The 26,316-nt window shown below is 51.5% G+C and overlaps 1 protein-coding gene across 4 annotated transcripts in view; it reads right to left on the bottom strand.

Annotated features, from left to right (window-relative positions):
- Positions 1-26,316, bottom strand: part of KIRREL3 (kirre like nephrin family adhesion molecule 3) — a 555,536-nt gene that overhangs the window by 89,422 nt on the left and 439,798 nt on the right. For all 4 annotated transcript variants that reach the window (XM_082476257.1, XM_082476258.1, XM_082476260.1 and 1 more), the window contains one exon: positions 1,838-1,987. In XM_082476257.1, coding sequence (XP_082332383.1) covers positions 1,838-1,987 — 150 coding nt within the window. The remainder of the gene's footprint in view (positions 1-1,837; positions 1,988-26,316) is intronic.

The following is a 26,316-nucleotide window of genomic DNA, read 5'->3' as shown; positions in this document are numbered from 1 at the left end:
AGGTCTTCAGTTAAGGCATCATTTCTGGTAGACTGGATGGGGCTACACATTTAAAATAGAAGAGGGCAGAGCTGTAGCAGGCTGAAACCCCATAACACGGGCCCCAGTTCCCCCACAGTGTTAGGTGCTCGGCAAATACTTCCTGAACTGAATTGAGATCTATTACACTCACGTTCTTATCAGGCAAGCAAACAGTGTTTATTGAGCATATATTTGTCATTATTGTCATGATGCTATTTTGGGACAAGTGATCAAATACAGAGAAAACACGTTACCAAGAGTTTGAGTTTATTGGCTCTGCAAGGAGAGGGCTGACCTTCTTTCTATCGATGGAGTCAAGTTGGAGAGGAAACGGACCCCAGTTCATCAGATCCCATTGCCCTCCAGCACTTAGCAGGACCCAATGCTGGATCCCAGAAAGCCATTCATGGAAGTGGATGCCAGAGGGTCAATTACCCATGCAGCGATGACCACTCTATGAACCCTCCATGGTGACCTGGGGCTTCCTCTTCACCGACCCAACAAGTCCCCCAGTCCCTGATGGAAGCTGAAAACCACTGACCAGGAACCCAGAGAGCTTCCTTAACCAGCAACAGTGCTGGGCCAGCTCAGAGCCTCATGGAGCGTGAAGGACTCGGTTTGGGAAGATCGTATTATTCCCCCAGTTCCTCTGGGGTAAGGGGGTTCAGAGTCCCTGAAATTGGCTGGTTCCCACAATACTTCAATTTTATGGCAGCACAGTATATTTTGGAGATGTGATTGTGTATTTTATCCAAGCTCAGCTGGGCTGCAGCACTCAAACCCTGTGATGCTATTGACCATCGCTATAATGTTTCAATACACATTTTTGGCAAGACATAACTCACATTTTAAAATATTAATTTCCCAACCATCATGTTCCTGAGTGCACTTCGATTTTTATTTTCCTGCAGCTGAACACCATGAGAGAGGCAAAGCTACTTCTCCGTTGAATACATATTTTTCTCTCCTTCTCCACCCCCAGACACTCCCCAACCACAGGGATACCCACATTCTTCGTTCTGCATTTTGCGGTTTATGCTAAGTTAGCAAACAGCCACATGCCTACCCTCCTCAGGGCAGAATAATAATGGCTGATGGGTGAGTGACCAGGAGGATGATTTCATTCTTTTTTCTCCCAGGGGAGAGGATGGATTGGAAAAACGTCTGTATGGGCTTAAGGGTTGACATTTACAATAGTTAACAGGTGACGGGGCGTGGCCACCACATAGGCAGCACAGACGCCAGCCGTCAACAGCATGGGAGCCCACCAGCGCGTCTCTGCTGAATGCCAGCCTGGGTGGTGGGCTGAGAGAGGCTTGGAATTTATTTTAAACACTTGTTTTCTTTTCTCCCCATCACATGGCGACCCCTAAACCCAACCAGGTTTCTTGGCGTTTTCAATCTACTTGGCTCCCTTTAATGGATGGAAGGAGGGAAGAACAAGGTTGTGACTTAAGTGGGGATTACGTTTTGGACCAAGGAAAAGGGACACTTTACTTCTGGAAAACTGACTTTATGTGAATCATGTTTGACTTTGGAATGGACCCTCCAGGGCAACACTGTGTTAAGTTTAGGACTGACCGCCAGAATTGAGGGTTTACTCGTAATTCATCACCAGAAGTCAGAGGGGCCCTCAAAGTCCTATGCATCCTGGACCCAGGGCCTGCCTCGCCTGCCTCTGCCTGTGGGATCTGCAATGAAAGCTGAGATTTAATCCCCAAATGCCTAGGAAGATGGGGTTCCCTAGGAGGGGGGGGTGGGTGGGTAGGGCAGGGGTGGGTTCTAGGCCTTCCTGGGGAGGTCCGGGGGTACTCACTTGAGAGGTCCCTGCCCACGCCCAGAGCCAAGCCGTCTTTGATCCACAGAACGAAGCCATCGTATTCAGGGATGGCGCATAGCAGTGTCACCGGCTGCCCCGACACCACAGCCTGGTCCTGGGGCTGCTGGCTGAAGGAGTACACTTGACCTAGGAAGGAAACAAGTGCAACGGTCAGTTACTTGCCGGAAGGGCTTCCCCTCGAGCTATGGAAGCAGAGCCCAGGCTGCCCTGGGGGACAAGGACCTCCAGAGCGCCTCCCTACCTGCCTGGGGCCCAGCAGTGGCTTCTTCACTGCCCCCAGCTCCATCCCCTGCTTGCAGGAGCTGGCCCCGGCTGCAGGCTCCCTGCCCATCAATCCCCAGCACACTCACGCTGTGGTCCAGCCATCCTCCAGCCCCCAAAACGGACCATGTGCTGCTGCACTTGGCACGTGTTATTCCTCTTTCCCCTTAATGCCACTTCCTGGCGCCTACTTCCACAAGGGGGCAGAGGCAGGAGAGAGACCCCCAGTTGGAAGCACTCTGGGGGGGGCGGGGTGTGCTTCAAGAAGGCAACAGGCATAGGGCGTGGTGTGCTTTGGTTAAACCTGAGAATCCAAGAAATATCAATAATATCATCGTTTTAGTGGCTCCCAGGATGGGACTAGGGCCAAATTTGGCGGGATGAGGGGTGGTGTAGTGTGAGGGATGGTGGGGTTGAGTGAGCAGGTAATCGTCTCCTGTCCCTTTCTTTTCTGCAGCAGACCCTGCACCAGCCCCTCTGTCACTGGGAGCAAATCATCAGTGTGAACCCACACCTGCCCATACACACCTCCCTGAACCATCTAAGGTAGGCAGTTCATATTTTATTAAACAGAGACACCCACATTGGGTACAGTATGCCAGGCATTGTTCTGAGATTTAAAAATATTAGCCTGTTAATATTTTCATCCTCATAACAATCTATGAGGCAGGTACTATTTTTATCCCCATTTTTCAGATGAGGAAATGAGGCCCTAGGAGGTAAAAAAAATAGTAACAGGAGCTGCGCGTGTTAATGACTCACCATGTGCCCTGTGGGCCTTCTCTGTGGCTGTCACATCCCCACAACACTTGTGTGGAGCCTTATTAACCCCTTTTCACAGGGACTCAGCACACTGAGCCTTAGAGGTTAACTAAATTGTCCAGGGAGCATCTAGCGGCAGGACCAGGGCAGCGAATCCAAGACTTTCTGGCTCTAAGGACCATGTTCTCATCTACTGCATGCAGGTCCCTACGCCTTATCCTGGAGGGATTGCTGAAGAAGGGGGGTGATGTGACCCATGTTCCCTGGGAGGCCACAGCTGAATGGACAACAGGACATGGGACATTGACGTCCACTGAGCTCCCGGCCCACAGTGCCATCTGTGCTTCCCATGCTGTCCCTCCTGTAACCATGTAATTACACTTCAGAGCAGGACTATTCCCATTTTATAGCAAAGACACCCAGATCAGAGAGGCAAAGTGACCTGCCCAAGGTCACACAGCTAATGAGTGGGGTTTGACCTGGGGTTCATGACGTCTAAGCCTGTATTCTTTCCTACCCCCTGCTCTGCAGATCCTCCACCTGGAGAGAGTCAGAGGTGGCCACAGAGGTCCTGGACACCGGCTGCTGTCCAACTTGGGGGCACAGAGCCCCAGGCTTGGACCACGGTTAGGGCCAAGCTGTCAGCAGCAGATGGCCCTAAGAAGGGAGCCACTGGCGTGTGGCTCCAAGGGGCGCTGGGGATGGCAGTGGAGGAGAGACAGAGGTCCACACTGGAGAGTTTGTGGCAGGTGGGAAGGTAGCTGAGTTTTCAACCTGATGAGATCTTGGCTGGGTCTCTGAGGAATCTCATTAAAAATCAAATCGGCCCTGAATTGTGAGAGTAACACTTTTTATTCTGATTTGAGCTTTATAAATTAGATTTCATAGGACATTATCATCAGCTATGTGTGGTGGGGTGGTTTTTTGTTTTTTTTTTCTTCCTTTCTGTCTCTTCAAGTTCCCTGTTGTAATTAGACTGTTTCTGGCACCAAAACAAGAGAGAGAAGGAGGGAAGAGATGAGAGGAGAAAGGGAGGGAGAGACCGGAGAAGGAGCGAGAGAGGGAGGGGAGTGAGGAGAGCAGGAGGGGAGAGGAGGAGAGAGATGGAGAGAAGGCAGCAGGGAGAAGAGGAGGAGAAAGAGGGGCGGGAGAGGCTGGGATGCAGAGAGGACGAGTGCGTGGGAGACCGGTCCTCTCCCAGGCTCCTTCTCCAGGCCCTCATGATGATTTCACAGTGCATTCTTCTATCTCAGCACCTTCCTTGCAAGGACAGTGTCAAGATAGCAGCAATAGCTGCCAAAGATTGTGTGATCAGAGAGAAGTATCGGGTTGTCAGCTGACAGCTGGGGGGTTGGGGTGAGCTGGCCCTCAGCAGTAGAGCCTGAGCCCCCAGAATGCCCAGGAATAGGGAGGCCTGCGGTGGGAACTGGCCTGGTCTCCCCCGCTCCCAATCCCGCTTCCTCTTGGTGTTGGTGAGGGTGCCCGGAGAGCTGGAGTGCAGGAAGCATCCCCAGGCCAAGGTGCGGGCAGGGCCAAGGGTGAGAAGCCCAAGGGTGACGGGTGTGGCAGTGCCCCAGGAGAAGAGGGGCTGTCACCATGGAAACCGGGCTCTGGAGGGGCTGGGAGGAGAGGGTGTCAGAAGCAGGCGTGGAGGTCACGATTTCACCTTGGAGGCTGTCTCGGAGCCAGGAGTTGGGGTAGGGGCTGCCGGAAGGGAGCCTGAGGGGCAGGGAAGTAGGAGCCGGCCTCGAGGGGACCAGAGTCTCCCGACCCATCCTAGCAGGCTTCAGAGAGAGTTTTCGGCTTTCACATTTTGTTTGTTTGGATCCCCTTGGCTTTTCTATGGAAAGAATGTTTCTGGAGGGATACAGGTACACAGGATAGTCTCAAAAAGCTGCCGCAAAGGACATGATTGGCAAATTATTTGGGGGGAGGGCGTAGTTAGTGCTCTGACGATTTTTTTTTTGTTTTTGTTTTGGCCGCACCTGGTGGCATGTGGAATCTTAGTTCCCCGACAGGGATTGAACCTGTACCCCCTGCAGGGGAAGCATGGAGTCCTAACCACTGGGCCACCAGGGAAGTCCCCAGCATACTTTAAATTTTTGTGCATTAAATACAAGCCACTAAGAACACTTTTCTCTTTTGAATCAATGAGATGCTTTCTCAAGCAGAACCTAAGTCAGGTGTCACTTCTAGAGGAGATGAAGGTTGCAGTGCGAGAGGATGGAGAGGAGGTGGAGGGATGGCCTAGTGGAACAGGCCCCGAGCCCTCCTCTTTAGGCTCAGGAGCTCTTGGGGGTGCGGCGTGCAACCACGGGGGCAGGTTCTTGTCCAAAGAATCTCCTCACCGGTTCCCTCACTTCCTGCTTTCCAGTCCAGAGAGGTGAAAGGCAAATGATCATTTTCTATAACCTGCTGGGCAGTATACTGCGTAGACAGGAAGCCCCTTGAGAACCTTTGTTTATTCAGCACACACTTATTGAGACCTGCCAGGAGGCAGAAACTGCACTGTCTGGTGAGAAGTGGGTGAATGCGACCTGGTCCATCCCTCCAGGTGATCACGTCTGGGCTCCCCACATCCGGCAGCTCTGATCTGAGCGCAGTGTGTGCTGCCTCAGCCAGTGTCCTGCTCTCCTCGTGGACTCAACACCATCCCAGGTTTCTGCTTCAGTTTCCCATTTTCTCCAAAGACGTTCTCCTGGTGTGAAGCCCGGCAGCCCGTGTGACCTCCCTTCTCATGCTTTATTTTTGTTTATTTATTTATTTTTATTGAAGTATAGTTGATTTACAATGTTGTGTTAGTTTCAGGTGTACAGCAAAGTGATTCAGTTTTATATATATTTATATATTGTTTTTCAGATTCTTTTCTATTATAGGTTATAACAAGATATTGAATATAGTTCCCTGTGCTATGTAGTAGGTCCTTATTGTTTATCTATTTTATTTTTAGTGTTTATCTACTTTATATTTAGTGTTTATCTACTTTATATTTAGTGTTTATCTACTTTATATTTAGTGGTGTGTATATGTTAATCCCAAACTCCTAATTTATTGCTCTCCCCCCTTCCCCTTTGGTAACCTCAAGTTTGTTTTCTATGTCTGTGGGTCTGTTTCTGTTTAGTAAATAAGTTCATTTGTATCATGTACTTTTTAGATTCTACATATAAGCGATATCACTTGATATTTGTCTTTCTCTGTCTGACTTACTTCACTTAGTATGATAATCTGTAAGTCCATCCATGTTGCTGCAAATGGCATTATTTCACTCTTTTTTATGGCTGAATAGTATTCCATGGCACATGTACCTGTCACCATCACCGAGTCTGGCCCAGCCTACCCCCTTCATATCTCTCAGATCCACCCTTTCCTCTCCATTCCTGCAGCTACCATCCAAGCCCAGGCCCTCATCATCTCAACTGGGGTTCTTTCAACAGACTATGAATCCTTTTAAGTACTGCGCTGAATTTTTCTTCCTAAATCACCACTTATCTCATGTTCTCTCCCTTTACAGGGGGTGTGGCTCTCCGCTGTCTGCAGGAGGGTTCCTGACCTTCCAGCCTGCATTACAAGCGTCTCCACAATCCACCCCGCCCTGCTCCCTGGACGCTCAGCAGTGGCAACCCTGGGCTGGCTCTCCACTGAGGTTCCCGGCCCCAGTCCTCACTGCTCCGCCCTCCTGGAACTCGCCCCTCTTTCAGGCCCCCCGACCAGCTCTGCCCGTCATTGAAGGCTGAGTGCTCAGCCCTTGACCTTCGCTTGTACCTCTAGAGCTCCCGTCACCAGGAGGGGGTCTTCTCTCTCTCTCCTCCTCCCCGCTGACCCCTTTTCCTCCTTCCCATCTCCCTTAATGTCTTCAATCCTTTATTGAGCACCTACTGTATGTTAGATGCCAAAGAAACAAAAGCAAGTAAGAACTAGAGGGTAAACCCTTTGAGCGCAGGGACACCGCTACCTTTCCATCTGGTGCTCTTAGCGCCTAGGTTTAATTCGCCTGTGGCCCAGGAAGCTTACCTACTCTGCTTTGTCTCCCGAGATCTGTGGTCACTGCAGAAAGATGCTTTTTACATTATAAACGACTGATTAGAAAGATATTGTACTGAGCACACCACACAGGAGGAGTGAGGTGAGAAATAAAGGCACAGGGGCAGCGTCCCGAGGAGTCAGGCTTTACCAGACAGAAATAACTGAGTTATTCATGGAGGATATAACTATAGTGCTAGTTAGCGGTCATTACCCACAGTTTGCAGATGAACTGAGGCTCCTAGAGATGAAGTGACATGCCCAGGGTCACACAGTGGACCCAGGTATACTTCAAGGTCACACCGTGGGCCCTGGTGTAGTTCAAGGTCACACCGTGGGCCCAGGTGTAGTTCAAGGTCACACCGTGGGCCCACGTGTAATTTAAACGAAAGTGTCTCTGGTTGCAAACCCTGTTTTCTTTCCACTCTCCCACATTGGCTATTGAGTTAAGGGCCTGGAACCTGGATTTTGATTCTCAAACAAGTACTCGTCCCACCGACCGAGCAGCTCCCTCAGACCATCTAAAGAGAGGCAGAGGATCTTTGGAGAAAAAGCGCTTTCTTGGTTCTTCCCTAAGTTTACATAGCCTCCTCCCAGCGGAGTTAAGGTTCAGAGTGGACTCCAGTGCTGGCCACCATGGGGGTGGGTGTTCAGAAGAAAGGAGGTATAGTATTTATTGGTACTTACTGTTATACAGCTGGTCATTATTAATATAATACTGTTATATAAATATTATTATATAACTAGTTATATATTATTCACAAGGTTTTTATTATTATAGAATTAGTAATAACTGACTTTCATTGAATGTAAACCATGTGTTAAGAGGTTATCTGATTGAATTCTCTCCATAGTCAGTCCTATGAAATGGGTACCACACGAGACCCACGGGAACATGAGGCTGTACAGGGACCCAGAGTGCTGCGTGGTGGAGAAGGGGCAGCAGGCCCAGCAGTCCTGTTTCAGGGCCTCATCCTGAGGTCCTTTACTAGACCTCAGCTTCGGGGAGCTCATAGAACCCCCCTGAGACCTCCTTCCCCTCGTCCTTGGCCAGAACTGAAAAGTCTCGAGGAGATGTTAAAGGAGAGGGCCGGGTGGAAACGCATCTGGCGCTCTCACACGTTTGGTGGGTTAGAGGGAGGGGAGGTGACCCTGGAGGTGGGTGCAGGCCATCTTTCCTGTTCCCTTCCTGGGAGGATGGTGCTGTCCCAGGAAGGGAAGGGCCCTGCAGAACTGTGGTCCCGGGGCCATTTCAGAGCCTCTGAGGTGACTGCCCCGGCCTGCGTGTCACCCGGCATGCCCAGGCTGCCGTGTCCTGCCCAGGCCAAGAGAGCTTCTCACCACCTCTGCAACAGACCTCTACAGCACGGGGGCAGGGGAGGGAGTCTGCGTCTCCCCACTGAGCCCAGAAAGGGAATGTGACCCCCTCAAGGTTTGCTGAGTCAGGATTAGGGGTGAGCAGGCAAGAGTGAGGCAGCAGGTGAGGGGCAGCGGCAGAGGCAGAAGTCTGAACAGGTGGGGCCTTTGGAGCCTTCTCTCCAAACCTCGGGAAGCGGGGGCTGCTTCCAGTTGGAAGGACGAGGAGGAGGCATGGCTCTGACGAGCCCCATCTTGACGAGCTGCGCACCTGCGCCCCGCGGGCGGGCTCTGAGTCAGGATGGGGATGGAGGCGGGCACTGACGGTTGGCGAGGGGGAGGAGGCGCAGGGGTGGCAGCAGGTGGGGGGAAGAACCTCATCTCCCCAGCGCTGGGAGGGACAGGTGCGGGTGCAGCCTGGCCCAGGGCGGGGGAGGGGGCGGCGGGAGAAGCCCCTGGAGGGCTCAGGTCCCCCACCCCCCGCACCAGCACATCCTGGGGTCTCCCCTCCTGCAGCCCTGCTGCCCTGTCCTGCTGCCGGCGCTCCCTGCCCTCTGCTTTCTGCTCAGCACCTCTCTCGTGCCTTCTCTAGACTGTTCTCCAAAGCGCCCCATCCCCCGCTCTCTCCCTCGTCTCCATCAGCCCACCAGGCTCTCCGAAGGGGCCAAGGGGCCGCCCCTGCCGGCCCTGACCGCCCAGCCCCTCGCCTCAGTCTCTTTCTGGGGCTTCGCAGCACAGCTTAGCATGGAGAGACCATCACCATCGGGCGCGGGGTGGTCCCCACTGTCTTCCAGGAAAACATGTAAAACGCTGGAGTCCCCGTGAGTCTCTATGAGGTCACACACCTCTGGCCCCCGATCTGAGGTCCCCCCGCCCAATTCCCAGTTACTTCCTGGGGAGGGAAGAGGCACTTTGCTGGCTGAGGTGATAAGGGCCAGATCACCCTGAGTGATGCCTTTACAGCCGCGCTCCAGGGGCCTGGCTGCCATGGTGTATGCACGCGTGTGTGTGTGTGTGTGTGTGTGTGTGTGTGTGTGTGTGTGTGTGCGCGCGCGCGCGCGCGCGCGCACGCATGCGTGTCTGTGGGGCTGAATGAATTGACTTCTAGGCCTCACCCCTTCTCCAGCCAGACTTTTCTGCTTCTATTCCTTGTCAACCACTTAAAGGTTTGCTTGAACAAACTCTTCTTATTCTTTCAGAATCTTTGAAAGCCTCTGGTTTAGAATTTTGTGGGGGCGGGGCGTGGTGGAATTTTTTCTGGGACTAAAATGTAGGCTGAGAAGGCCAAGGCCTCCCTCTGCTGTCAGGGTCACTGGAGACCCCTGGAATGGACTGTGGTCTGGACAATCTTTAAGGCTTTAAGTTTCCAGGAGCTCGTGGTGCTGCGGCCTGACTCTGGCTGTGCGTGTGTGTGTGTGTGTGTGTGTGTGTGTGTGTGTGTGTGTGTGTGTGTGTGTGTGTGTCTATGTGTGTGTGTGTGTAGAACAGGCAGGAAGAGGGCCCAGTGAGCCACACCCATGGTGGCCAGGGTCCTCCCTGCCGGGCTCAGAGGGACCATGGCGCTCACCCATCCCTGCCTCTGATAATTGTCAACACCAGATCTCCTGGGGACACATTCTGGTACTGCGGCGTCGTAAGTCTGTTGCAACCCCTACAGGCATATGTGTTTGTGCCTCTCCCCAGTCACTGATCTGGTGGTCAGGTGGTCCCATGCTGGGATGAGAGGCAGCTCTCTGTGGGGTCCGCACGCACTAGTGCAGAGAGCAAGGGGCGTGGGGTTAGTTAGTGTAACAGGAGAGACAGCCTCGGGGCAAACTCTGCACCGAAGCCCGATGCGGGGAGCGGGGGTGCAGATGTCCCCATATCCCCTGCAGCCCCCCTCGGGAGATGGTGTGGAGTGAGCTCACCCTCCTCCTCCCGTCTCTCTGGGCACTTTGGCCAGGGCTTTGCTCCAGTAGCAGGCGGAGGGGAGGTGCCCACTGCCCTTAGGGTTAATCCCAGCCAGACCTGGACAGGAATGTCAGGGCCGCCTGGTAAGCTTGCCTGGCTTTTACGGAGCCCGGTGCACCGCCGCCCTCACTTGCTCCTTCAGCGGGGAGGGAACGGCAAGGAGGGAGAGGCCGAGTGACGCCCCGAGGATGCCCAGGGGTCCAGGAGCAGGTGGAGTAAGGACTTCTCTGATGCCCTGGGGAGCACCAGTGCCACGCCTGTTCCTGAATGCGGGGGCAGCCCGGCTGAAGTCCTGCTTGCTGCAACTCCCAGGACATTCGGTGAAACTTACTGAGAGTCTGTGCACGGCCGCACTTGACCCAAGTTCCTAGACCGTGAGGGAGAAGGTGATGAGTCTCATAAAGAGGTCACATAAAGTTCTTTTGGGCTTTAAGAAAGGCCTGCGGGCTTCCCTGGTGGCGCAGTGGTTGAGAATCTGCCTGCTAATGCAGGGGACACGGGTTCAAGCCCTGGTCTGGGAAGATCCCACATGCCGCGGAGCAACTAGGCCTGTGAGCCACAATTACTGAGCCTGCGCGTCTGGAGCCTGTGCTCCGCAACAAGAGAGGCCATGATAGTGAGAGGCCCGCGCACCGCGATGAAGAGTGGCCCCCGCTTGCCGCAACTAGAGAAAGCCCTCGCACAGAAACGAAGACCCAACACGGCCAAAAAAAAAAAAAAAAAAAAAGTGAATAAAACTTTTTTTTTAAAAAAAGAAAGGCCTGCTGCAAGCATAGGGGTGGGGAGAAGAAACAGAGGGGCTTCCTGGAGGAGGAATCAGGGTACGGGGATGTGATGGAAGAAAGATGTCCTCCTGTGGGAGGGAAACTACAAGCAAAGGTGTGAGTGACAGGTAACCTCAGGGACGCAGTTTGAGTACCTAACGGGTCACCTGCCAGGGCCTGGGTCCTGGACAGTGGAAAAAACACAGACCCAGGCAGGCCTGGGAAGGAACTCCAGCCCTGTCACTGGCAGCAGGATGTGGGGCACATTCCTCACCCACTCTGAGCCTCAGTTTCCCCATTTGTAAAATGGGGGTGACACACCTACTTTGCAAAGCTGCCGTGAGGCTGAGGGGCCACATGTGTAAATGATCTGGGCACACACAAGGTGTTTCATAATGGTATGTTCTAATTTTCATCACTATTCGTGAGTTTTCCTGAGCCCAGGGCTATTAAAACTGGAGCCACGAGGGGTCCCAGGGATGGGAAAGGAGGCTTTGCAAATCTGAAGTTGGACCGATTAGAATCTGCTTCTTCCCATGAGTCATGCAGGTGAGAGAGGTGAGCATTTGAGCCTCCTGCAGCCCTGCCTTTACCGGCTTCAGCCTCCCGGAGCTACCTGGTCAGCCATGCAGAAAAGGCGCAAATGTCACCATCTGCTCTGCTATTAGTGACCAATTGGGGAAGGCTTAAGAATACTTGTACCGGGGATTATTTGTTGCCAGGTTTTTCCCAGCCCGGAGCACGCAAATTGCCTCTTATGAGATTAAGGGAAGCTGCACAGGGTCCAAGAAGCGAACAGATGGGTGGAAGGGAGGGGAGGCAGGAGCCAGCTCAGCGCTCAGCTGACACCAACAATGCCAGGCGGGTGGGAAAGGACCAGGGCAGGATGGCTCAGATCGTGCCTGGAGGCCCAAGTCTTGACTTCTGCTGCTGTCCTGTGGCTCAGCACAGGGCCAGCTCTTAATGCAGGAGAATGAGTTTTGGGGAATTTCTGGAATGCCCTGTTGTGACCTACGCAGGGGAGTGGGATTGGGGGTTATGGGGTTATGTCCTAGCCCCCTGACTAATAATAAAACTGATCATTATGGGGTGTAATGGTACCAGCGATGTGCCATTGGCCACACACAGGGGCAGGTCCCACCCCATCAATCTCCAAGACCCCTGGCCAGGTGTGGGGATGCAGACGAGGGACTGATGTATTTTGCACGACAAGGAGCTTAGCGTCTGGAGGCGACAAGTATGTGCACAGGGAACTAAAATAAAAGGTGCCCCAAGTAAGGTATAAAGTCCTAAGAATATCACAAACCAGAAACAGACTCACAGATACAGAGAACAAACTACTGGTTACCAGTAGGGAGAGAAAAGGGGGGAGGGGCAAGAGAGGGGTAGGGGATTAAGAGGTGCAAACTACTGTGGATAAGATAAATAAGCTGCAAGGATGTATTCTACAACACAGAGGATATAGCCAATATTTTTTAATAATTATAAATGGAGTATAACCTTTAAAAATTGTGAATCACTAGGGCTTCCCTGGTGGCCCAGTGGTTAAGAATCTGCCTGCCAAGGCAGGGGACACGGGTTCGAGCCCTGGTCCGGGAAGATCCCACATGCCGTGGAGCAACTAAGCCTGTGCACCACAACTACTGAGCCTGCGCTCTAGAGCCCGCGAGCCACACTACTGAGCCCACGTGCTACAACTACTGAGACCTGCATGCCTAGAGCCCGTGCTCCGAAACAAGAGAAGCCACTGCAATGAGAAGCCCGTGCACGGCAACGTAGAGTAGCCCCTGCTCGCCGCAACTAGAGAAAGCCCACTTGCAGCAACGAAGACCCAGTGCGGCCAAAAATAAATAAATACATAAATTAACTAATAATAATAAAAAAATTGTGAATCACTATGTGTTCCCCTGAAACTTATATAATAATAATAAAAAAAGAAAGTCCCAAGGAAGAAAGATTTTTCCTTCTGGGAGAATGGGGAAAGGAGTTGCCAAAGGGCTGGCTTCGGAAATGGCCTGGAAGGGTAAGCAAGGTGAGGGCAAGGAGGCAACGTTCCCTGGGATGCGGACGGCGTAAGGAAAGCGAGGCGGTCAGAACGCGTTCAGGGAATAAAAGCACGGATGCCACACGGTCTAGGGCGTGATCTCTGGCTCTGCTGTTACAGCTGTGCGTCCCTGGGCAAATTTCTTAGTTACTCTGAACGTCAGTTTCCCCATAGGATGGTAATCATGCCTGTTGGGTTGTTTGTGAGAATGAACAGGACACTTTGAGGAAAGCGCACAGGGTCCTGCGTGCCCTCTCACCGCGAGCCTGGTGTGACGGGCGCGTGGCCTCTGTGCATGTAGGGTGTGTATCGAGAGAACGTGGTAGGTCCAGCTGCGCAGGCCCTGGAATGCACGCTAAGAAGTTTGCACTGATGAGAAATCATTACTGGTTTTGACCCACAGGCTCAGGTCTGAGTTTGAGAATGATGACAGTGGCCACGGTGAGGAGGGAGGATGAAGAAGGATAAACTGAAGGCAGGAAGACTATCAGGAGGATTTTGCTCATAAGGGCTCAGGCTGAAGCTGCAGCCACGGAAAGAAGGAAATGGATTTAGGAGCCAACGGAGGTAGAACTGATAGCACTTGACGTGGGACGAGGAGGATGGAGGGCTAAAGGCCCCTCTCTCCCTGACCTGCAGAACGGGGTGAATGGGTGACTGCTGGAACCACTGCTGTCTCAAGGGAAGAAGCAGGTTTGGGGGAGGGCAGTGAGCTCAGTTGTGGAGAGGGGCCCGGAATCGCTCAGGAGAAGAGAGAAGACGCCCTGGTTGTAGTTGGATCCTTGGGTCTGGCGGAAGAAGGTGGGATTCACTCACACTTACTGAGCGTCACTATGGCTCAGGCAGTGGGAGAAGTGTTTTCACGATGTGTCCTCTCATTGGGTGTTGACCTGAGAACTCATCTGCAAATCTGGAAAGTTATAGGTGTTGATGTGACTAAGAGGGACGCGGTTGCTCTAGGCTGGGAGTACTGAGGGCAACTGCCTCGGGTGGCACGTCTAACTCCTGTCAAGGTTTGCACAGGCTTAGAGCCCTGTTGGGATGGAAAGAGGTCAATCTCCTTCCTTTGGACCAGAATTGGAAATACAGAGAAGCCAGAAGAATAGGCAGGGGTGGAAGACAAGCCTTCTCTCCGTTGTCTGTTCCCCCTGGACCTCTGCTGGGAGAGGGGCTTTCAACCCCAGCATTGCCATCTGCAGCTGTTGGTAGCCTTGACTCTGAAACACAGGTGAGAGGAAGCTTGCCAATATCATGAACGTTCCAAAAATTGTGCTGAATTTTTATTGGGGCTTACACGGGAGAGAGTGACTACTCTTCCCAGGGCTGGATGAGGGGCAGAAGTACTGAGGGCGCGTTCTCCCACCTCGTTCCTTGCCTGAGCTGGGGCAGCCGGGCAGCCTGTGGTCCTCCCAACCTCACACGGCTCTCCCTAGGACACGCAGTCTGCCAAGGTTATCCAGGACAGCGTGGGGCTCTAATGAAAAACAATGGGGCTGGCCGAGGCAGGTGACTCCAAAGGCACTATAAATCCTTCGCCTCCTGATTATCAGCCTGTAGCCCCAGCCCGAGCCTGCCCTGAGTTCATTAGTGGCTGGGAGAGGTGATCCTCCATCCATTCAGCCAAGTTCTGGATGCCAAGAAGACACTGATAAGGGCTGCTGGAAATACTGGCGCGTCGGTGCCTGTGAAGGAGCCCATCCATCCCTGCCTGCGGTCATCCTGGAGTCTGACCGAGATGGGAAGGGCAGAGCAGTGTGGGCTTTGGTGGTGGCGATGGGGGAGGGTAGAGATGGGAGACACTCGGGCAGCCTCTGAAGGCTAGGACGCTGGAGGTCATCTCAGGCCTGCTGCTGGCTGGCCAGGGGCCCAGGCTAAGCCCCCTTATTTCTCTGAGTCTCGGGCTCTTGTGTCTTCGGGATCGGAATATGTGCTCACTGAACCATTGTTGGGGGAGGGTAGGGGGCAGCATGAAATAAAGAAAGTGGGGCTGAAGAGCGGTGATGGACTGTCATTAGCCTGAGAGGTAGCTGTAGGCGTCAGTTACAGGCAGACAGAGCTCCTATGGTGCCCGCTTAGAGTACAGCAGCTTGGGAACCAGCGGGTTAGGCTGGAGGCGGGGCCATGGATCTCGGACCCTAGGAAGTCCAGCAAGTCTTGTTCTCTTTTATAAGAGATGCTGTCTGGACATAGGAAGCCGTGAGCACCCAGGCCCAGAAGGTACCAGTTTGGTGCTGCGTCTGCCACCTCTTAGCTGTGTGCTCTTGGGCCTGACCCTTCCCATCTCTGAGACTCAACTCCCATCTGTAAATGCAGGGTTTAGACTAGAAGTCAGTCCCTTAGGTACCCCCTTTCAGCCCTAATGTTCTGTGTTCTGATTTATCCAAAGTCTTATTTTGGGGGAGGGCCTAAGGCCCAAAAAAATAAAACTGAGGCACAAGGAAGTAAAAGCAAATCTCCTAAGACCATTTGGTCTATTTGGGGAATATCTATGATCTAAATCACTTTTTAAAATTTATTTTTATTTTTATTTATTTTTGGCTGTGTTGGGTCTTTGTTGCTGTGCGCTGGCTTCCTCTAGTTGTGGCGAGCGGGGGCTACTCTTCATTGAATTGCGTGGGCTTCTCATTGCGGTGGTTTCTCTTGTTGTGGAGCATGGGCTCTAGGTGCGCGGGCTCAGTAGGTGTAGCTCATGGCCTCTAGAGCGCAGGCTCAGTAATTGTGGCTCACGGGCTTAGTTGCTCCGCGGCATGTGGGATCTTCCCGGACCAGGGCTCGAACCCATGTCCCCTGCACTGGCAGGCGGATTCTTAACCACTGCGCCACCAGGGAAGCCCCTAAATCATTTTTTAAAAAACAAACATCTTAAAAAAATCATTTTTATGCTGGTATAGGCCTTGCCAGTTGCGGGTTGTTCTAAAACTTCTGTATGCATGAGAATCACCTGGGGAACTTGCTAAAAATACAGTTTCCTGGGCTTCAAGCCAGAAATTTCAAGATGGTGGGTCTGAGCTGGGCCAAGGAATCTGGATTTTCACAGCTTCCCAGGTGGTTTTTGGTCCACATCTGAGAAGCACTGTTGTATGCAAACAGCCCAGGCTCAGAGGGACGGCATTCTTTCCTGTCTTGGCTCTGTCCCTGTGTGGCCTTGGTCAAGCTGCTGTCTGTCTCTGAGCATCCCGTGGTTTTCTCAGCTGCACAGTGAAGATACTGGATGAGGTCAGAAGCTCCCACACTTTTTTTAGTGCATATACCCTTTTGTTGATGGAATCTTGTGTGGAACCTCGGTGTATAACGTGGTTGGAGACAGAACTGGGGTGGAGATGGAAGGACAGAGTCTGGCCCCTTGGCCCTCTGCAGTGGACCCCAAGGTCCCTCTGTTAAATGCTCCCGGAATCAGAAGGACCTGGGCAGTTTTGCTGGTCTCCAGGTGTTCCAGGAAGGGTAACATTGCTGTGTCCCACTGACAGGTGCAAAGCAGGCCTGGGGATCCAGGGGACACTGTGGCTGAGGCAGCCTGGCCTTGAAGCACGGGTTACTTCTGGGTCACTCACTAGCGCTGCATCAGGGACAGCAACTCAGGCCTGGTGTTTATGGAAGAATCTTCTCGTGGCTGCTGAAGACCTTCCTGATTGGAAGCAGATCATCTCAGGGCAATGTCCTGAATTTCTCCTCTCTTAGAGCCCAGATACCATCCACTCTTCTTGTGTTTTTAAATTGAAGTAGAGTTGATTTACAATGTTGTGTTAATTTCTGCTGTACAGCAAAGTGACTCAGTTGTACATATATAAATATACATTCTTTTCCATTATGGTTTATCCCAGGACAGTGTATAGAGTTCCCTGAGCTGTACAGTAGGACCTTCTTGTCTATCCATTCTATATGTAATAGTTTGCATCTACTAACCCCCAAATCCCAGCCCATCCCTCCCCCGACCCCCCGCCACCCACCTCGCCCTTGGCAACCACAAGTCTGTTCTCTATGTCTATGAGTCTGTTGCTGCTTTGTAGATAGGTTCGTTTGTGTCATATTTTAGATTCCACAATAAGTGATATCATATTGTATTTGCCTTTATCTTTCTGACTTCCTTCACTTAGTATGATAATCTCTAGTTGCATCCATGTTGCTGCAAATGGCATTATTTTGTTCCTTTTTTATGGCTGAGTAGTATTCCATTGTGCATATATACCACGTCTTCTTTATACATTCCTCTGTGGATGGACATTTAGGTTGTTTCCATGTCTTGACTATTGTGAATAGTGCTGCTGTGAACATAGGGGTGCGTGTATCTTTTTGCATTATAGTTTTGTCCAGATACATGCCCAGGAGTGGGATTGCTGGACCGTATGGTAATTCTATTTTTAGTTTTCTGAGGAACCTCCGTATTGTTCTCCACAGTGGCTGCACCAATTTACATCCCCACCAACAGTGTAGGAGGGCTCCCTTTTCTCCACGCCCTCTCCAGCCTTTGTTATTTGTAGACTTTTTAAGGATGGCCATTCTGACTGATGTGAGTTGGTACCTCATTGTAGTTTTGACAACCCACTCTTCATGATCTTTGTTAATGGAGAGGAGCAAGGTTGTGAATAATCCAAAATGATGCACATTTCAAAATAATGAATAATCCTAAGTAACGTTTATTTTCAACGTTGGAATGCATTTTGGTGTTCATGTTTGAATATGGATGTGTTTGATGTTCTGGGAATTTTTAATACTTATGAAAAGCCACAAAAACCCAGCGATGAAGCTCCCTCCGGCCTCCTGCTCAGCTGGGTGGAAAACATCACCCCTGGTACTCATCCACTCACCCTCCCCAGCTTGCTGTCCTTATGGCTCACACTTTCTTCAGGAGGGGATGGAGATCTTAGCTGATTTTGCCTTTAAAGGACTTTCATTCCCTTTGGGCTGCATGCAAATAAGAAAAAAATAAGAAGCTGTGAAATGTTAACAGAGGACTTCATTAAGCATCTTCGTGAGAGCATTTGCCAGGAATGGGGATATTTGCCAACAGATAACTGAGAGCTGACTATATATGTGTCTAATTAAAAAGGCGATTCTTCTTCTCACAGCCCTGGGATTCTGGGTCTTGTCTTCTGGCTGCTCTAGGATATTAACCACAACTAACTCTTGTGTATGCTGTATACATCACAAAGCTCTTCACTTACATTATTTTACTTAACCTACTCCCCTGACGCCCTGTCAAGAAGATTCTATCATCAGTTCTGATGTAGACACTTGAATGTCGAGGTTCAAAGCGATGACAAGCCGAGGTCCTAATGCAAGTGTATGCCCCATGCCGGCCCTCTTCTGTGTCACATGGCCTCTCCTGTCACCACCTAACAGTGGCCCTGGGAAGGGCTCAGATTATTTGCATCAACCCTGAGAATGCAGCAGCAAAGGAAACAAAATAAAACTAACTTGCAATTACTGCCCTGTCTTTGTTTTGATTGTTTGAAGTGGAGATGTTGGTAAGGGAGAGATTTTGTGCTGGAAGTACCTTGAGAGGAAGGCGAGGGAGTGTGCAGGCTGCTGGGGGGTGCCAGATGGGCTGAGGGCTTGTCTTCCTTTCCAGGAGGCTGAGGCTGGGTCACTGAGCCCAGGCGTTGCAGAAGGATGGGGTGGGATGGGCTACTCCTTGGAAGCAGTAACCTCAATTGCAGGCAAGCTATTTTCACATCAGTAATCCCGAGGGGTTGAGAGAATCAATCCCACTTTATGGATTAGGAAACGGAAGCTCAGAGAGGTTAAGAAACCCACCCAAGGTCACCGTGTGCGCTGGAGGCTGGTATCTGAACCATCTGACCCGAGTTATGGGCCTTTGTTTACTAGACAGTCCCCGGTAAGCCCAGAGAGTGTTTGAGCTGTGTGGTTTCCTCTTCAGAAAGCAGAGGCTGGCTACTGTGTCCTCCAGCTGCCCCCAGCTGTGCTCCCAAAACACACAGGAAGCGGACGGGACATCTGCTTCTTGCTGCTGGCCACAGGCCCTGTCCCACCTGCAGACAACAATCAGCCAAGAAACCTCTGATCCTCCCGGGGAACCCCTGGGCCTGAGATCGGCTCCGTAAGCGACAGTCTAGGGCAAAAGTCATCCACACCCAGGCAGAGGCACGGGCCACCCTGCTGCATCCTTGTTCAGAAGCCCTTTGCATAGGTGACCCCCTGAAATAGCTTTCTTAGCTCAATCCAGGGCCGTGTGAGGAATGACTTCCATTCCCTACATGGCTGGAGCTCTGGGCCTTTGAAACAGCCGCTGTGATGCAGAGCGTCTTCTCTGTTGTAAAGGTGACCCAAGGAGGACCAGTTGGTGCCCAGCCTTCTACTGGGCACGGGATTGGGGGCAGCGGATGGGAGTCTTCCTGGGAGAAGTCTCTCCCAGGACGTCTCTGTTTCCAGCCTGGAGTTCCCCCTGGAGGGGCCGACTCCTCTAATAGGAGAGTTACTCACGGCTTCACTGGAGAGAACAGAGCAGCTTTCACACCTCCTCCCCGAAATGTAACAATATCTGGTACCACTCGGTGTCTTGGGGAGAGAATTCATGTCCGTAATTAGTTACTATATATCACCGTTAGTACTCTGCTCAGGATTTACTGGGCAAATACCGTTTAACTGCACAATAAGGACAGGTCCTTGCTGCTTATTGGGTAATTTACTAAGGCTGGAGAATGGGGCAGGAGGGACTCAGAATAGGAGGTATTGTAACCCCTTGAATCAAACTTTATGAGTTTGGGTTCGGCAGGGAGGTGGCAGCTGGTAGCCAGCTCTCGTTGCTTTGTTTCGCAGAGTTGGCTTGCAGACTGCTTCCTTCCCCTTTCTTTATTGCAGGAGAGGTCTGGGACTGGGGCCTGCGGCTGCCCAGGGCTGCCCGGGGCTATGGAGGGCCTTTTGGTGGAGAGGGTCTTTGGCTGAACACATAGGAACTCAGCAGGAAGCCAGCAGCAGGAACCAGGCCTGGTGTCCTGGGGGCTCCATCCAGCCCTTCCATTTATTCCCTCCACTGGGCCTCTTTCTGTATCTGGGCCAGTGGGTGTGCGGGGTAGAGGGAACTGTCCTTGGCTGGCAGCATCAAGATAATCTGAAACCCTCTCCTCTCTCGCAAGTGCTGTGCTGGTCAGGAAGCAGCCATTCCTGGACACTTCCCAGCCTCCAACTGCTTGAGCAAAGTCTGTCTTTGTTTGGCAGTGCACTGTCTAAACTCCTCTAACCTATTTAGACTGCGGAGAGGGGAAGAGACACAATAATGAAAAACGCAACGTGCAACATTGCCTTACGCAATCTAATAAATTACTCGGTACCTGGCTGCCAGCTCAAACTAAGCCCAATATTGCCTGCAGTAATTATTTGGATCAAATCCAGTTTATCTGCTTCATATTTGTGCTTCTGTGCTCAGTGGTAACTTATTAATGTCATTGCGGTGTTTATTCGTTATAATGAAACTTAATGACGTTGGAAGCCAGAAGCAGAGGTGGTGGAGCGGCAGGTTTAAAACAATCTCTTCATCTCTGGAGGAGGGCTGAGCCGAGACAACATGGAAGTTATGCCCCATAGGGGGGAGATTTGCAGGGATGGGGGTGTCCTCATGCTGTGGGGTGGATGGAGAGAGCCAGGAGGCTTCTCCAGAGGCATCCATCAGGAGGCGGGGAAGACTTGGCTGGGTTTATCCCTGGCACTGCCCCATCTGTCCTTGCTTCATCTTCTGAGGGCATTTAAGGGGGAGGTGTTCCATCTTTACACCACTCGATGGCTGGTCCAGATAAGAGATACAGGTTGCCCAGGGTCTTGGGAGGCAAAGGTCTTGATGGATGGGGACAGAAATTAGAACCTCAGGGTGACCACCGTATGGGAGACAGACCTTTTAAAAGAGGCTTGGAAGAAGGGAGTAGGGGTTGGAAAACAAAGGGAGGGTATCCTGGAGGGCCAAGAGGGGATGGCAAGGCAGGTAGGGGGAACACAAGGCATGAACGGAATAGGGAATTGCTGGCGGGTGGAGGCTGGGTACCTACCAGTTCTGCAGAAGTACAGACAAAGATGGGCCGTCGGTGCAGAATGAAGGGTTTTGGCTTCATACCACCCCGGACTCTGCCATTTACTAGCTGTATGGCTTTGGGCAAGTTATTTATCTTTCCCGGGTTTTCTTTCCTCATGTAGAAAATGGGAGTAATAACAGATACCTCTCAGGATCGTGGTGATGATTAAACGAGGTGATGTGTATAAAGCGATGAACGCAGTGTTTGGAACACTGTGACCGTGGCAGCGATCGGCACAGGGTAGGTGTTCAACAGCTGTGGTCGAGAGAATCCATGAATAACAACACTTCCCACCTGAGTGCATTGCAAAGCCGTCTTCCAAACAGTCGAGCTTGGACTGAGACCTTGCAGCCGTGCAGGGCTGATCTTATCACCCCATTTTACAGCGTGGAAGTGGAGGCCCAGGTTGGTGACAGTCACTTGCCCAAGGCTACCCAGCTGGAATATGGAGTGGGCGCTGGCTCTCCTGCTTCCCCGGACAGGAGTCCCCCGGCCAGTCCGAGCTGGACGGCTCCCCATCTGTGCTGAGGGCTCTGCTCTTCCGTCCTGACTGGCTGCCCTGCTCCCCAGAGCCACTCATGAGCCTGGACCTGTGCTGACTTCCCAGCTGCACCTGGAGGCGGAGGCAAGCAGGGCTCTTTCTGTCCATCTCATCTTAATACTACATTTAGTGCCCACTCATGAAATATTCATTCTCTCCCCTCAGCGACATGCTCATACAAGGCTCCTAACATCATAAATATGGATGAAAATTATTAGTCATTGTTATGTCTCCCACTAGCCGATCCCCTCCCCCAGCACGTCTCCTGTTTTGGTCTGAGCACAAGTGGGACTGAATTGAGGGTGTTAACCTGGAGCACTAATAATAATGCCTTGCATTTTATGGTGCTTTGTGCTTTCTCAAAGCACCCGTACAACCATTGTGCATATTTTATCATTGCAACAAATTCACGGAGGAAAGAGGGCTAGCATCGTGAGTACACCCATTTTGCAGATGAGAAAACATAGGTCAAGAGAGATCAAGGTCAAGGTCACGTGCTTAGTCAGGAGCAGAACTTATTACTTAAAAAAATTATTAATTACTATTATTATTATTACTATTATTTTGGACTCCGAATGAAATGTTCTCTGGGAAACTGAGTGTGTTTGTTTTATGTGAGTAAACAATAGCGCCATCTTTTATGTAAATAAACAATGGCACCATTTCCTTTATGGTTTGTAAAGAGTTTTCATCCCTGTTATTTTACTGGTCCTCATGAGGCAGGCTTCATTTATTCTTACTTGACAAAGCTCACACGACGAGTTAGTGGCAGAGCTGGCCTTAAACCATTATGTCCCAAAGTGGATTCCAAGAAATCCTAGTCCTACAACGTGCTCTAGGGAAAGTGTTTTGTGGTCAGGTAAGTTTGGGAAACTCCGAGAACCGTATCCTCCTTTTGGGGGTTCACCAGGCCCCTTGGCGTAGTAAAGGCTCTGAGAGGTTCTGTAGGAGAGACTTGTTTAATCAGGGTTAACCCAGCCTCTGCCCACCTTATTTAACTATGCAGACTCTATTTCACAGAAAAACTATTAACCTGCGACAGAAACGCTGCTCCAGGGAAATGCGTGTACGTGACCCCTCCTCCACCGTATTTCCTGAGGCCATGGGGTTTGGAGCAGGGCTGGGAGGGCAGAGCAGGGCGGGCAAAGACAGGCAGCAAGCATGCTCGCGGGGCCCATTAGAACCGAAGCCCTCACCTCAGGCTGCCTCTTCTCTTTCCTGTACCCGCAGGGCTGTGAGTTCCAGATAATTCACTCAATATTAGGTCCAGTCCGTCCCGCTTACACCTGGGGCAGGATCAGAGGGGCTGTCTGACTGGCTGAGTGCGGGTCCATGGACAGTGCAATGCGGGGAGGTGCGGGAGTGGGCAGTCCATGGCCAAGGGGAGAAACCTACACGGATACACAACAGGCTCTGGTCACGTCTGCCCTTGACGGTGATGGAGGGAATTACCCCATCCCCATCTCCCCAAATACACAAAGCTCCCCTAAGCAGAGTAGGCGTAAGAAGACCAGGGTTTGGGGCTTCCCTGGTGGCGCAGTGGTTGAGAATCTGCCTGCCAATGCAGGGGACACGGGTTCGAGCCCTGGTCTGGGAAGTTCCCACATGCCGCGGAGCGACTGGGCCCGTGAGCCACGATTACTGAGCCTGCGCGTCTGGAGCCTGTGCTCCGCAACAAGAGAGGCCGCGATAGTGAGAGGCCCGAGCATCGCGATGAAGAGTGGCCCCCGCTTGCCACAACTGGAGAAAGCCCTCGTGCAGAAACAGGGACCTGACAGAGCCAAAAATAAATAAATAAACAAATTAAAAAAAAAAAAAAAAGAAGACCAGGGTTTGAATCTTAGCTCTATGCCTTTGGTAGATGACTTAATCTCTCTGAGCCTCACTTGCTTTGTCCTCAAAATGGAGCTAACACCACCCACTTTGTGATGTCATGAGGATTAAACGACATGTGTGTGAAAGTGCCTCCCTAGTGCCACAACTTTGCGGGCTAGCTGCCCCCTCCCCTCTCCCGCTCTCCCCAAGTCCCTCCAGTCTTACTGCAGTCAGACAAAGGGCTCCCCCCACCTCTGTGCTCCACGAGCATCTCACCTGCACACCCCTCTAGCTCTCCCACCACCCTGCCTTCTGCTATTTCATTATATGCCTGTCTCCCCATTGGACTCAAAATTCCCTGGGGGCTGTAGCCAGCTCTGCCAGTGCCCCACCTGTATCCCTCAGGCCGACTCCCCACTGCCAGCACCTGCTGCCCTTCTCCTGAGGTCTTTCTCTTCAGCTGCAGAGGCCACCCTGTCCTTGCAGAGAGCAGGACAGAAGTGCCCGGGAACGAACACCCCGACCCGAGCGGCCCTCAGCCAGTTACTGGCGAGAGTGTTCTGTAGATTCCCTGATCCTTGGGCGGCCTGACTGTGAGGCATGGATTCCACAGCACTTCCCGGAGCCTCCCACTGGGATGAGGCTCCAGATGCCCCCCATTTAGGGACCTGATGGTACCCTCTGTTTTGGACACCTTCCCTTTCTCTTGTCAATGCCCTACCGTCCTTCTGGCGCTTTCTGCACCTCCTGGATGAGTCCGTGCTTAGGGTCTGCTTCTGGGGTAACCCGAGCTAAGATAAGGGCATCCTCTACGTGTTTTTCATCACCACATCACCCTTAGCACCAGGCACACAGTGGGTGCCTGATGAATCTTTTCTAAATCAGACAGAAAGGAGCCAGAAGCACAGGCACTTGAAGGCCATGTCCTACCGCGGGCTGGCCGAGGGGGGTGCCTGAGGATCCCAGGGCAGGACGGCTTCTTCCACTCCTCTGGACGGTGCATCCTCTCCTCTGCACCTGCCCCGCCCGACACCCTGGTCAAACCTTGGCAGGTGCAGAGGACCCACGGTCTGGCCAGCATCCTTCCTCAACGAGAGAACAGCTTGGTGTTGTGTTCTGAGACCCTTTCCTGAGTAATGGTTGAGAAGTTCTGCTCTTGTAGTAAGAATAGTGGTTATTCCTGGTACGTTTGATTTGGGGGTTGGGGGGAGTGTCACATCGCTCTATTTATCCTACAGTCTGTACGCAGTTACTGAAACTGTCACCGTGTCCTATATGCCACAGGCCATTATGTGTATTTCAAACCATTATATAAATGGACTTGATCTGGTACTTCTGAATGTCATTAAACTCCTCCCATACCAGTAACAACACAGTCACCATGGAAACGAATACATTGGAGAAGGGAAGGCATAGGGAAGAAAGCAGATGGATTGGGGGGAGACGCACCCGCCGATTACTATTTCCAGAGCACGGGGCTCGGCGGTGTGACACGGCCACTCCGAGGAGATGGGGCAAGCTCCTTCAGGTTTTTATTGACTCTCCTTTGATAAAAGGTCTGGGTAATTCATCTCAGCCTGAACCTACTCACTCCGGCACACAGCTCTAAAACTTTATGGCACCGCAGGCCATTAAGCACCCTCGTTTATTCACTGTCCCTCCCTGGGGAGGGGGGTGGAGGGAGGGTCTCAGCATTCAGTGATGAAGCCTCTGGGGCTGGCTGAGGATGGGGAAGGGGAGGCAGAGAGAGCAAAGGATGCCTACTCAGGGCATAGCTGGCGTGCGGTGAGATCCTGGGATTTTGGCCCGTGGCTGCTACCTGTCACTCGGTCCCATTGTCCCCAGTGCAGCCGGAATGACAAAACTGTAGACTCTCGGGGTTGAAGGGGTGTTTTCTATTTGAAACTCCTTTATAAGAGCCTAGCCGAGGAGCTGCCCATGGCCTTGGCAGGCAGTGAGTTTCCTGTCTTTGGAGGGATTCAAGCGTAGGCTGCAATGACCTCTTATTTTTTTTTAAGTTTTTACTAAAGTATAGTTATTTACAATGTTGTGCTAGTTTCAGGTGTACAGCAAAGTGAATCAGTTATACATATACATATATGAGCTCTTTTTTTAGATTCTATTCCCATATAGGCCATTACAGAGTATTAAGTAGAATTCCCTGTGCTATACAGTAGGTCCTCGTTGTTTATCTATTTTATATATACTAGTGTGTGTCTGTTAATCCCAATCTCCCACTTTATCCCTCCCCCCCTTTCCCCTTTGGAAACCATAGTTTCTTTTCTATGTCTGTGGGTCTGTTTCTGTTTTGTAAATAAGTTCGTTTGTATCATTTTTTTAGATTCCACCTATAAGTGATATCATATGGTATTTGTCTTTCTTTGCCTGACTTACTTCACTCAGTGTGACAATCTCTAGGTTCATCCATGTTGCTGCAAGTGGCGTTATTTTTTTTTTTTATGGCTGAGTAATATTCTATTGTATATATGTGCCACATCTTCTTTATCCATTCATCTGTCGATGGACACTTAGGTTGCTTCCATGTCCTGGCTATTGTAAATAGTGCTGCAATGAACATTGGGGTGCATGTATTACAATAGCCTCTTATAATAAAATTTGTTCCCAGGGCTCAGGTATCACTTTCTCCAGGAGGCTTTCCTGGGCCCTGCTCACTTGGCCTACAGTTTGACTGGATTCCCCTTCTCTGTTCCCATAGCTCCTTACACACCTGGTTACAGCCATTATGACCCTGTGCTGTAATTGCTGTGATATCCTTGGGGCAGGGGCTGTGTCTTTACATGCCAAGGGCCCGGCACGGTGCTGGGCATGGAGTTAGCACTTGATACATGGTTGGTGAATGAATGAGCACGCAGCACCACAGTATTCAAAAGTATTTACGTGCATTGGTACTTGGCAGGGAT

This window comes from Balaenoptera physalus (assembly GCF_965194825.1).
Source record: "Balaenoptera physalus genome assembly, chromosome: 10".
Classification (NCBI taxonomy): Eukaryota; Metazoa; Chordata; class Mammalia; order Artiodactyla; family Balaenopteridae; genus Balaenoptera; species Balaenoptera physalus.
This window is presented reverse-complemented; position numbering and strand designations above follow the sequence as displayed.